Consider the following 13650-nt stretch of genomic DNA (forward strand, 5'->3'; position numbering starts at 1 on the left):
GCTACAGCCACAAAATTTTGCACAGTCACACGTCTGGACCCCGAGAGCGTCATAGGCTATGTTGTGAGGTGAAATTTTAACCCCGCGCTTTCCAATTCACCAAACAATTTTGCCCCTATCTACATAATGGGGAAAAAAGTGAAAGGAAAAGTGTTTGAGTGGTCGAAGCTACAGAAACAAAATTTTGCACAGTCACACGACTGGACCCCGAGAGCGTCATAGGCTATGTTGTGAGGTGAAATTTTAACCCCGTGCTTTCCAATTCACCAAACAATTTTGCCCCTATCTACATAATGGGGAAAAGTGAAAGGAAAAGTGTTGGAGGCAAATTGACAGCTGCCAGATGTGAACAAGGGGGACTTAAAGAATGAGAGCGATGGCACCAAAGAGTATATACCGGACAGTTGCTAAGGTGGGGCCCCGACATGGGATACTCACCACACACGGGGATATGAACACACACAAAATGCACCACACACTACCACGTGCTTGAACACATATTACCCTCAGCACACATTTCACCACACATACACCAACCTCGCCACATAAAAGTCGAAACACAAAAGTCGCCGCTCAAAACTCGCCATGCGCAAAACTCACCACATGCAAAAACTAGGCTCACGCAAAACTCGCCACAAGCGCAAAACTCACCTCATGGAAAACTCACCACACGCAAAACTTGCACACGCGCAAAAATTGCCACATGCACAAAAGTTGCAACACATGCAAAAGTTGCCTCACACAAAACTTGCACATACTCAAAAGGCACCACACATAAAACTCGCCACGCGCAAAAACTCGCCATGCGCAAAACTTGCTGCACACAACTTGCTGCACTAACCTGTCAAATGCAACTCGACACACAAAAAGTTGCTACACGCATGTTGCCACACAAAACTCATCTCACAAAAGTCGCTACATGCATGTCGCCACACGCAACTCAACACACACAACTTGACAAACGAAACTCGCCCTAAAACACACACAAGTCTGGTATTATCCTTCAAAAATAAAAATCTGATTAATAAGTAGACAAACTACAAGAGCAACAAATGTACCATATAGGAAATACGGCAGCTGTCAGTCACATGACCTGTCTATTATGTGTATGTGTGAGCTAATATATACTGCCAGGGGGAGGGCTTCCTGTTGGCTGGGGATTTATCAGGCTGCCAATTTAGCTTACAAATACTGAGGTAAAAATACTGAGCAAATAACGTGTGAACGAGGTCTAATACAGGAGATCACACAGGTATATACTATATACAGGGGAGATGACACACAGATATATACTATATACAGGAGAGATGACACACAGGTATATACTATATAGAGGAGGAGATGACATACAGGTACATACTATATACAGGAGTAGATGACATACAGGTATATACTATATACAGGAGGAGATGACACACAGGTATATACTATATACAGGAGGAGATGACATACAGGTATATGCTATATATAGAAGATGACATACAGGTATATACTATATACAGGAGGAGATGACACACAGATATATACTATATACAGGGGAGATGACACACAGGTATATACTATATACAGGAGGAGATGACATACAGGTATATACTATATATAGAAGGATATGACATACAGGTACAGTGGGGCAAAAAAGTATTTAGTCAGTCAGCAATAGTGCAAGTTCCACCACTTAAAAAGATGAGAGGCGTCTGTAATTTACATCATAGGTAGACCTCAACTATGGGAGACAAACTGAGAAAAAAAAATCCAGAAAATCACATTGTCTGTTTTTTTTAACAATTTATTTGCATATTATGGTGGAAAATAAGTATTTGGTCAGAAACAAACAATCAAGATTTCTGGTTCTCACAGACCTGTAACTTCTTCTTTAAGAGTCTCCTCTTTCCTCCACTCATTACCTGTAGTAATGGCACCTGTTTAAACTTGTTATCAGTATAAAAAGACACCTGTGCACACCCTCAAACAGTCTGACTCCAAACTCCACTATGGTGAAGACCAAAGAGCTGTCAAAGGACACCAGAAACAAAATTGTAGCTCTGCACCAGGCTGGGAAGACTGAATCTGCAATAGCCAACCTGCTTGGAGTGAAGAAATCAACAGTGGGAGCAATAATTAGAAAATGGAAGACATACAAGACCACTGATAATCTCCCTCGATCTGGGGCTCCACGCAAAATCCCACCCCGTGGGGTCAGAATGATCACAAGAACGGTGAGCAAAAATCCCAGAACCACGCGGGGGGACCTAGTGAATGAACTGCAGAGAGCTGGGACCAATGTAACAAGGCCTACCATAAGTAACACACTACGCCACCATGGACTCAGATCCTGCAGTGCCAGACGTGTCCCACTGCTTAAGCCAGTACATGTCCGGGCCCGTCTGAAGTTTGCTAGAGAGCATTTGGATGATCCAGAGGAGTTTTGGGAGAATGTCCTATGGTCTGATGAAACCAAACTGGAACTGTTTGGTAGAAACACAACTTGTCGTGTTTGGAGGAAAAAGAATACTGAGTTGCATCCATCAAACACCATACCTACTGTAAAGCATGGTGGTGGAAACATCATGCTTTGGGGCTGTTTCTCTGCAAAGGGGCCAGGACGACTGATCTGGGTACATGAAAGAATGAATGGGGCCATGTATCGTGAGATTTTGAGTGCAAACCTCCTTCCATCAGCAAGGGCATTGAAGATGAAACGTGGCTGGGTCTTTCAACATGACAATGATCCAAAGCACACCGCCAGGGCAACGAAGGAGTGGCTTCGTAAGAAGCATTTCAAGGTCCTGGAGTGGCCTAGCCAGTCTCCAGATCTCAACCCTATAGAAAACCTTTGGAGGGAGTTGAAAGTCCGTGTTGCCAAGCGAAAAGCCAAAAACATCACTGCTCTAGAGGAGATCTGCATGGAGGAATGGGCCAACATACCAACAACAGTGTGTGGCAACCTTGTGAAGACTTACAGAAAACGTTTGACCTCTGTCATTGCCAACAAAGGATATATTACAAAGTATTGAGATGAAATTTTGTTTCTGACCAAATACTTATTTTCCACCATAATATGCAAATAAATTGTTAAAAAAACAGACAATGTGATTTTCTGGATTTTTTTTTCTCAGTTTGTCTCCCATAGTTGAGGTCTACCTATGATGTAAATTACAGACGCCTCTCATCTTTTTAAGTGGTGGAACTTGCACTATTGCTGACTGACTAAATACTTTTTTGCCCCACTGTATATACTATATATAGGAGGAGATGACATACAGGTATATACTATATATAGGAGGAGATGACATACAGGTATATACTATATATAGGAGGAGATGACATACAGGTATATACTATATACAGGGGAGATGACACACAACAGGTATATACTATATACAGGGGAGATGACATACAGGTATATACTATATACAGGAGATGACATACAGGTGTATACTATATATAAGGGAGATGACGAACATGTATATACTGAGGTGAAAATGAGAGGTGTGAGGTGAAAATGAAAAGGTGTGAGTGCAAAATGAGAGGAGTGAGGGAAAATAGTGGAGTGATCGGAAAATGACAGATGTGAGGTGGAAATGACAAGTGTTAGGGGGGAATGAATGGAGTGAGGGAGAAAATGAGAGGTGTGAGGGAGAAAATGAGAGATGTGAGGGGGAAAATTAAAGATGTGATTGGGAAAATGAGAGGCGTGATGGGAAAATAAGAGAAGTGACGTGCTATAACTAACCACAGATATTTACTATGCCCAGGCAACTCCGGGCTCTTCAGCTAGTACTTAATAAGTAACATTTCCCACATGTCTACTTTACATCAGCACAATTTTGGAACCAAAATTTTTTTTTGTTAGGGAGTTATAAGGGTTAAAAGTTGACCAGTAATTTCTCGTTTTTACAACACCATTTTTTTTTTAGGGACCACATCTCATTTGAAGTCATTTTGAGGGGTCTATATGATAGAAAACACCCAAGTGTGACACCATTCTAAAAACTGCACCCCTCAAGGTTCTCAAAACCATATTCAAGAAGTTTACTAACCTTTCTGGTGCTTCACAGGAATTTTTGGAATGTTTAAATAAAAATGAACATTTAACTTTTTTTCACAAAAAATTTACTTCAGCTCCAATTTGTTTTATTTTACCAAGGGTAACAGGAGAAAATGGACCCCAAAAGTTGTTGTACAATTTGTCCTGAGTACACCGATACCCCATATGTGGGGGTAAACCACTGTTTGGGCAAATGACAGAGCTTGGAAGCGAAGGAGCGCCATTTGACTTTTCAATGCAAAATTGACTGGAATCGATATGGGACACCATGTTGCGTTTGGAGAGCCCCTGATGTGCCTAAACATTGAAACCCCCCACAAGTGACACCATTTTGGAAAGTAGACCCCCTAAGGAACTTATCTAGAGGTGTGGTGAGCACTTTGACCCACCAAGTGCTTCACAGAAGTTTATAATGCAGAACCGTAAAAATAAAAAATCCTATTTTTTCACAAAAATTATCTTTTCGCCCCCAATTTTTTATTTTCCCAAGGGTAAGAGAAGAAATTGGACACCAAAAGTTGTTGTACAATTTGTCCTGAGTACGCTGATACCCGATATGTGGGGGTAAACCACTGTTTGGGCGCATGGGAGAGCTCGGAAGGGAAGGAGCGCCGTTTGACTTCTCAATGCAAAATTGACTGGAATTGAGATGGGACGCCATGTTGCGTTTGGAGAGCCACTGATGTGCCTAAACATTGAAACCCCCCACAAGTGACACCATTTTGGAAAGTAGACCCCCTAAGTAACTTATCTAGATGTGTTTTGAGCGCTTTGACCCACCAAGGGCTTCACAGAAGTTTATAATGCAGAGCCGTAAAAATAAAACAAAAATTTTTTCCCACAAAAATTATTTTTTTAGCCCCCAGTTTTGCATTTTCCCGAGGGTAACAGGAGAAATTGGACCCCAAAATTTGTTGCCCAATTTGTGCTGAGTGCGATGATACACCGTATGTGGGGGGAACCACTGTTTGGGCGCATGGGAGGGCTCGGAAGGGAAGGAGCGCCATTTGGAATGCAGACTTAGATGGAATGGTCTGCAGGTGTCACATTGCGTTTGCAGAGCCCCTAATGTACCTAAACAGTAGAAACCCCCCACAAGTGACACCATTTTGGAAAGTAGACCCCCCAAGGAACTTATCTAGATGTGTTGTGAGAGCTTTGAACCCTCAAGTGTTTCACTACAGTTTGTAACGCAGAGCCGTGAAAATAAAAAAAAAAACTTTCCCCCCAAAATTATTTTTTTGCCCCCAGTTTTGTATTTTCCCGAGAGTAAGAGGAGAAATTCAACCCCAAAAGTTGTTGTCCTATTTGTCCTGAGTACGCTGATACTGCATATGTTGGGGTAAACCCCTGATTGGGCGCACGGGAGAGCTCGGAAGGGAAGAAGCACTGTTTTACTTTTTTCAACGCAGAATTGGCTGGAATTGAGATCGGACGCCATGTCGCGTTTGGAGAGCCCCTGATGTGCCGAAACAGTGGAAATTCCCCAATTATAACTGAAACCCTAATCCAAACACACCCCTAACCCTAATCCCAACAGTAACCCTAACCACACCCCTAACCCTAATACCAACCCTATTCCCAACTGTAAATGTAATCTAAACCCTAACCGTAACTTTAGCCCCAACCCTAACTTTAGCCCCAAACCTAACTGTAGCCCTAAACCCTAACCCTAGCCCTAACCCTAACCCTAGCCCTAACCCTAACCCTAATGGGAAAATGGAAATAAATACATTTTTTTAATTTTTCCCTAACTAAGGGGGTGATGAAGGGGGTTTGATTTACTTTTACAGCGGGTTTTTTAGCGGATTTTTATGATTGGCAGCCTTCACACACTGAAAGACGCTTTTTATTGCAAAAAATATTTTTTGCGTTACCACATTTTGAGAGCTATAATTTTTCCATATTTTGGTCCACAGAGTAATGTGAGGTCTTGTTTTTTGCGGGACGAGTTGATGTTTTTATTGGTAACATTTTCGGGCACGTGACATTTTTTGATCGCTTTTTATTCCGATTTTTGTGAGGCAGAATGACCAAAAACCAGCTATTCATGAATTTCTTTTGGGGGAGGCGTTTATACCGTTCCGCGTTTGGTAAAATTGATAAAGCAGTTTTATTCTTCGGGTCAGTACGATTACAGCCACACCTCATTTATATCATTTTTTTTATGTTTTTGCGCTTTTATACGATAATTATTTTTTCTATAAAATAGTTTTTATTTTTGCATTGCTTTATTCTCAGGACTATAACTTTTTTATTTTTTTGCTGATGATGCTGTATGGTGGCTCGTTTTTTGCGGACAAGATGACGCTTTCAGCGGTACCATGGTTATTTATATCTGTCTTTTTGATCGCGTGTTATTCCACTTTTTGTTCGACGGTATGATAATAAAGCGTTGTTTTTTGCCTTTTTTTTTTTTTTTTTCTTACGGTGTTTACTGAAGGGGTTAACTAGTGGGCCAGTTTTATAGGTCAGGCCGTTACGGACGCGGCGATACTAAATATGTGTACTTTTATTGTTTTTTTATTATTATTTAGATAAAGAAATGTATTTATGGGAATAATATTTTTTTTTTCATTATTTAGGAATATTTTTTTTTATTTTTTTTTTTACACATTTGGAAAAAATTTTTTTTACTTTTTTACTTTGTCCCATGGGGGGACATCACAGATCGGTGATCTGACAGTTTGCATAGCACTCTCTCAGAACACCGATCTGACTTGCAGCACTGCAGGCTTCACAGTGCCTGCTCTGAGCAGGCTCTGTGAAGCCACCTCCCTTCCCTGCAGGACCCGGATGCCGCGGCCATCTTGGATCCGAGTCTGGAGCAGGGAGGGAGGTAGAGAGACCCTCGCAGCAATGCAATCACATCGCGTTGCTGCGGGGGGCTCAGGGAAGCCCGCAGGGAGCCCCCTCCCTGCGCGATGCTTCCCTGTACCGCCAGCACATCGCGATCATGTTTGATTGCGGTGTGCCGGGGGTTAATGTGCCGGGAGCGGTCCGTGACCGCTCCTGGCGCATAGTGTCGGATGTCAGCTGCGATAGGCAGCTGACAGCCGGCCGCAATCGGCCGCGCTCCCACCGTGAGCGCGGCCGATCGCGTATGACGTACTATCCCGTCGGTGGTCATAGGGGCCCACCCAACCTCGACGGGATAGTACGTCTGATGTCAGAAAGGGGTTAAAGCAGAATAAATGTGAGTCATGCCTTTACGGCGATCTTTTGAGGCAGAATGAACAAATCAACATCAGATCAAGAATTGTTTTTATTTATTTTTTACGCGGCTCCTCGTGCAGTACAAGTATTTAGATGACTTTATTCTTTGGTTCGGTATGATTACAGCAATAACAGATTTATATGGTATTGTTTTATATGTTTAGCTGCTGTCACACACTAAGAGATGCTTTTTATTGCAAAACTTTGCATCACCATATTTTGAGAGCTATAATTTTTCTGTATTTCTGCAGACAGAGTCATGTGAGATCTTGTTTTTTGCGGGATGAGTTGATGTTATTGGTACCATTTTCAGGCACATGACATTTTTTGTTCACTTTCTATTCTGATTTTTGGGAGGCAGAATGAACAAAAAACAACAATTCAGAATTTTTTTATGCGGTTCTGTGTGTGGTAAATTTGATAAGGCAGCCTTAGTCTTCGGGTCAGTACGATTACAGTGATAACACATACAGTTTTTTTTATGTTTTTCCGCTTTTACACAATAAAAACTATTTTATTGGGAAAAAATGTTTGCATCGCTCCATTCTCGGAGCTATAACATTTTTATTTTTCCACTGATGGAGCTGTATGGTGGCTTGTTTTTTGAGGGACAAGATGACGTTTTCAGAGATACCATTGTTATTTACATTCGTCTTTTTTATCCCTCTTTTTGATTGGCGGTATAATGATTAAGTATTGTTTTTTTGCATCTTTTTTTATTTTTTTTTTAACTTTTCACTGAATTGGTTCTGGACGCGGCTGTATCAAATATGCTTTGCAGCGCATTAGATTGGCGTCTCTCACACAGGTAGGAGGCATGTCAGCTCTTGTTCTTAAAGGGATAATCATTCTAAGTTTGAAAATTGCTGTTTGCAATTTCTGCCAAATTTTTGATAATTTTATAAATACACACAAAACTTATAGACCTAAATTTACCACGACCATAAAACAAATTTGTGTCACGAAAAAACAATCTCAGAATCAGTGGGATCCGTTGAAGCGTTTCAGAATTATTACCACAAAGTGACAGTGGTCAGATTTTTAAAAATATGGCCTCGTCATTAAGGCAGTCTTACTTTTTACATTTTACTTCCATAGCGCCAATATAATCAGCAGCACTTTACATTTCATAGGGGACTTGTACAGATAAACACATTACAGAGTAACACAACACTATAGATACCACGAGGAGTGAGGGCCTTGCTGCTCGCAAGCTACAATCTATGAGGAAATAGGGGAGACACAAAAGGTGAATGGTAAAAGAGCTTGTATTGTATGGTCCAGCCATCAACAGAATAAATAGTGTACATAAAATTCTTCATGTACCGGTCACCAAACAGAAATTGTACAAGTATAGCTACAGAGGGATATAAACACTTAGCCCAGAGCTCTCAACAATCATTTTGAAACATGAAAGACACGTTCCAAAGCGCCCCCCATTTATGGGGTAAAAAATAATGGTATAGCATGTCTGCAAACATTATGAAGAAGAATCAGCAATTATTGTGATATGTAACCTTTAATCATCACTGCATACAGTAAACTAAAATTGGTGCTGGTGGAGGGGTGAGAGAAAAAGAAAATGAAAAAACTAAACAAAAAACAACCTACCGGGAATTTGTGCAAAGTCTAAAAAAGCTAAAAAAGCTGAAAATTGCCATAAAAAAGCAGCATAAACACCCAGTGTGAACATAACCTAAAGCTCATGAATTATATAATATGAAATATAATTCATGAGCTTTAGGTTATGTTCACACTGGGTGTTTATGCTGCTTTTTTATGGCAATTTTCAGCTGCTTTTTACAGTACCAGCAAAGCCTATATTTCAGAAATCTCATGCACACACATTGGTTTTGTGGTCATTAGTATTTTGTGCTTTGCATGGTTTTTTGGACATAAATAATTGAAGGGAATCTGTCACCCCATTTTAGGCCTATAAGCTAAGGCCACCGCCATCAGGGGCTTATCTACAGCTTTATAATGCTGTAGATAAGCCCCCGATGTAACCTGAAAGATAAGAAAAACAAGTAGATTATATTCACCCAGCGGCGGTCCCGGTGCGGTCCGGTCTGATGGGCGTTGCGGTCCGTGTCCAGCGCCTCCCATCTTCATACGATGACGTCCTCTTCTTTGCATCCTGTCGTGGCTCCTGTGCAGGCGTACTTTGTCTGCCCTGTTGAGGGCAGAGCAAAGTACTGCTGTGCGCAGGCGCCGGGAAAGGACAGCGATGCCCATCAGACCGGACCGCACTGGGACCACCAATGGGTGAGTATAATCTAACTTGTTTTTCTTATCTTTCAGCTTACATCGGGGCTTATCTACAGCATTACAGAATGCTGTAGATAAGCCCCTAATGGCGGTGGCCTTAGCTTATAGGCCTAAAATGGGGAGACAGATTCCCTTTAAAAAGAACGGTGTGTGGGGTCCCCCACATTTTTGACAACCAGCCTTGCTAAAGCAGACAGCTGGAGGCTGGTATTTTTAGGTTGGTAAGGGGCCAAGGATATTGCTCCCCCAGCCTAAAAATAGCAGGTTACCGCTGCTCCCTGATGCTGCGATCACAGCAGTTCATTCATCAGTGGTTCTCAGCCTGGGCGGTCGCATCTTGGCACCGTCCACGTTGAAAACTATTTATCCCCAGACATGGACAGAATGACGGACAGGTGAAGGATATAGATATTTTTTATTTTTGTTTTATTACATGAGTATGAGGGCTTCAATGGAATTCTGGCGCTTTTCCCGGCTCTTCCCACTTGCCCTGTAGCAGTGGCAAGTGGGGTTCATATCTTTGGGGTTGATGTCACCATTGCATTGTCAGGTGACATCAAACCCAAGGATTACTAGTGGAGAGGCATCTATAAGTCATCTATCCATTACCAATCCTATAGTTATATGGTAAATAAGAACATAGCTGTAATGCAGTCCTTTATTTTAAATAAAACAAAACTTTTTTTCATTAAAAATTACAAAATACAGTTATACTCACCTAACAGCTACTTCCACTGAATCCCTAGTCTCCTGTTATAAAACAAAAATAAAAAACAACAATATTCCTCACCTGTCTGTCGTTCTGTCCAACGTCCAGGCTGAAACCACTGATACAAGCACAGCATCAGTGACTAGTGGTGACTTCATCAAGGTTACTGTAGGAACTGTGGTGACCATGGGGAGATCCCCGCTAGGTCACCGCAGTTCAGCCCGGCTTGGAGCGCAGCCTCAGTGACCAGCAGTAACTCCCAGCAGTGCCAATGAACTTCTGTAACCATGGTGAGATCCCCACTACGTCACCACAGTTCAGCCCGGCTTGGAGCACAGCCTCAGTTACCAGCAGTAACCTTGATGACGTCACCACTGCTCACTGATGCTGCGCTAGCAGCATCTCATTCACAATTGGTCCTCAGCCTGGACGATCGCATCTTGGCACTGTCCAGGTTGAAACTGTTTATCCCCCAGTCATGGATTACAGCGTGAAACAAAACGATGGATGGGTGAGGGATATTGTTTTTTTAGTTTAAATCTCTTGCAGGGGACAATGGCGTCACTGGAATGGGCTATGCTGTAAGTATAGTATAATTAAGATTTAATGAAGGAGTCTGTCATTCTTTCAATTAAAGGACTTTATTCTGTGTGTGTGTGTGTGTGTGTGTGTGTGTGTGTGTGTGTGTGTGTGTGTGTGTGTGTGTGTGTGTGTGTTTTTATACAATATGACTATGGGGTTAATAATGGGGGGAGTCTGATAGATGCCTCTCCACTAATAACCTCTGGGCTTGATGTCACCTGACAATACAAAGGTGACATCAACCCCCCAACTATTACCCCACTTGCCACCACATCAGGGCAAGTGGGAAGAGCAAGGCTAAGTGCCAGAATTGGCACATCTTATAGATGCGCCTTTTCTGGGGCAGCTGAGAGCTGATGTTTTTAGCCTGGGGGTGGCAATATCCATAGCCCCTTCCTAAGCTATTAATATCAGCCCGCAGCTCTCTGCATAGCCTTTGCTGGTTATTAATATTAATTATAGGGGGACCCTACATCATTTTTTGGGGGGTCCCTCATTGTAATAGCCAGTAAAGGCTAAGTATACAGCTGTAAGCTGAGATTTATAGCCTGGTAAGCTCCAGGGGTATTGCCCCCTTTCCAGGTTATAAACATGCGCCCTCAGCCGTCAGCTTTCCCTCTGCTGGTTAAGAAAATTAGGCGGGAGCCCATGCCATTTTTTTCAGAAAAATAATCTTTTAATAATTAAATACATGTTCAGTAAGCTGCACACAAACTGCACTACTTGTATATGTGACTGACATCTATACATCTATCTATTCTATGTGTATATACTGTATGAAATCCATCTATTACCTGTCATGCTGCGATATTACTGTACACGTAAGATGAATTTCCAGCTTTTCAAAGGACATCGGTGTGTAAAAGTCAGACAGCACTCACACGGTCTTAGTGCTGTGCGATTTTTTTCCAGACCAATCGTGATCTAGAGGTATGGTTCTACATGAAGTAGTTTTTTTTTTCCTCTGGGGTCACAAGTCACTCCAAAAATGCATGAAAAAAAAAAAACACACTAAAACCGCTACAACAAAAAATGCATGAAAATTGTAACAAAACCGCAACAAGACATACGTTTTTGCCCCAGCTTCTTTCCTGCAAAGAAATCAGGTTTTGCTGCAGAAAAAAAATGCAGCAAAAACACCCAGTGTGAACTTAGCCTTAAAATGACACATCATCTTACATTATGATCTTCTAAAAATACTATTAAAACATATTTTTCCCGTTCTGGACAGGACATTACATTACCACCAGCAAGTCTATTGTAGAATGCAAAAGACTGCAATAGGTTTCTGTGCTGTATATGCTAAGAGCACTTCTGAAGGACTGTTGATTTTATAATATAAAAAAAAAGAAAAGAAACTTACTCTTTGAATACCAAATAAAAAAATGCTAGGTACAAAAAAAAAGTACAGCAGAAAAATGCATCCATAAGAGATATGGATGGTATTATCACCGTTATTACTCACCAGTTCTGGGATATCCTTAATTTTTAGCGGAACTTGAATTAAACCAAGATGAGTCCTAGAACTTGGCTGCTCCCCGCTATTGTAATTAGGATTGCGAAGGTTAACCAGTACCTGCAGAAAAATAAACGCATATACTTTGCAAATAAGTATAATACAGAGCAATAGATTATAAATGACATATGTGACATTATAATTGAGAGGTACACTGGCTCACTTATGAGCTAACCAGGTTCTATAATACAAACTGCATACTTTATTAGCAATCTTAGACCTGATGAGGCTGGTGTACTTACTTTGAAAATACATGCCAGAATTATGATGAGCTGTTGGGCTCCAAGGAGCCCATGTACTGTTTTTGCACATGCCCCCCTCTGTCTGTGACTGCCAGTGGGTTTAGTTTCTCATTTTAATGAGAGTGATTTTTTAATGACCGGCTTTGCTTATATTTTATTCCAAATGCTGAAGTATTTTTTTTAATCCACCATACAAAATTATGTTTATTATATAAGATTTTTTTTTTTTTTTTAGACATGATGATACTAAATGGTTTTTGTTTTAGTTTTGTAATTTTTTTTTTTTTTGAGGGGCGGAAAGGAGGGAGAATAATATACACACACCAGGGGCGACAGCCGGACACTGGCAAGAAATGTTTCTGGGCCCCCCCTCCCTACGCTGCTTATGATGAGGGCAATCTGGCAATGGGGCTCCGAGAATCAAGGCAGATTGCCCTCACTATTACTGCCCTGCAAGCAGGGGCATACATAGCAATCATAGGGTCCTATTTGGGAATCGCATCTCTAAAAAAATACACCGGATTACGTAATGCTCTTTTATAGAGCCACGACAGCACCCACTTGAGAGAGGGGATCCGCCCCTAGGAACAGGAAACCCCTATGGAGAGAATAAAAGGGGCGGTCCCCCTCGCTCCCACAGTTGGGTTTACAGAGATTGCGAGGAACCGCCCACCAGATTTTAGTAGGTCATTCAATATCATCGTTTATCATTAGTTAACTTAAGTATGGCTAACTACAAGAACCAAACACCCTTAACCGTGCTCCTAAATAAAAAACCTATAAGGGTGGGAAGTGAAGGGGTGCTGTCGTGGCTCTATAAAAGAGCATTACCGGTACGTAATCCGGTGTTTTCTCTTCGCCACGACAGCACCCACTTGAGAGACTTTCAGAGATAGTCATTTGGGAGGGATCACCGTGTTAAGGACTGATCTACCGAAGGACAAGTCAGATGAGGAAGACAAGTCTAATCTATAGTGATTATAGAAGGTAGTATGCGAAGACCAGGTTGCGGCCTTACATATCAGCTCTATCGGAACCTCCGCCCGTTCAGCCCAGGATGATGCAATCG

At 41.6% G+C, this 13650-nt stretch overlaps 1 protein-coding gene across 2 annotated transcripts in view; it reads right to left on the reverse strand.

Annotated features, from left to right (window-relative positions):
* TBC1D19 (TBC1 domain family member 19) overlaps window positions 1–13650 on the reverse strand; it is a 271020-nt gene that overhangs the window by 160172 nt on the left and 97198 nt on the right. For both annotated transcript variants that reach the window (XM_069744638.1, XM_069744639.1), the window contains exon 8: window positions 12289–12399. In XM_069744638.1, coding sequence (XP_069600739.1) covers window positions 12289–12399 — 111 coding nt within the window. The remainder of the gene's footprint in view (window positions 1–12288; window positions 12400–13650) is intronic.

Source organism: Ranitomeya imitator, chromosome 1 (assembly GCF_032444005.1).
Source record: "Ranitomeya imitator isolate aRanImi1 chromosome 1, aRanImi1.pri, whole genome shotgun sequence".
In the NCBI taxonomy this organism is placed as follows: domain Eukaryota; kingdom Metazoa; phylum Chordata; class Amphibia; order Anura; family Dendrobatidae; genus Ranitomeya; species Ranitomeya imitator.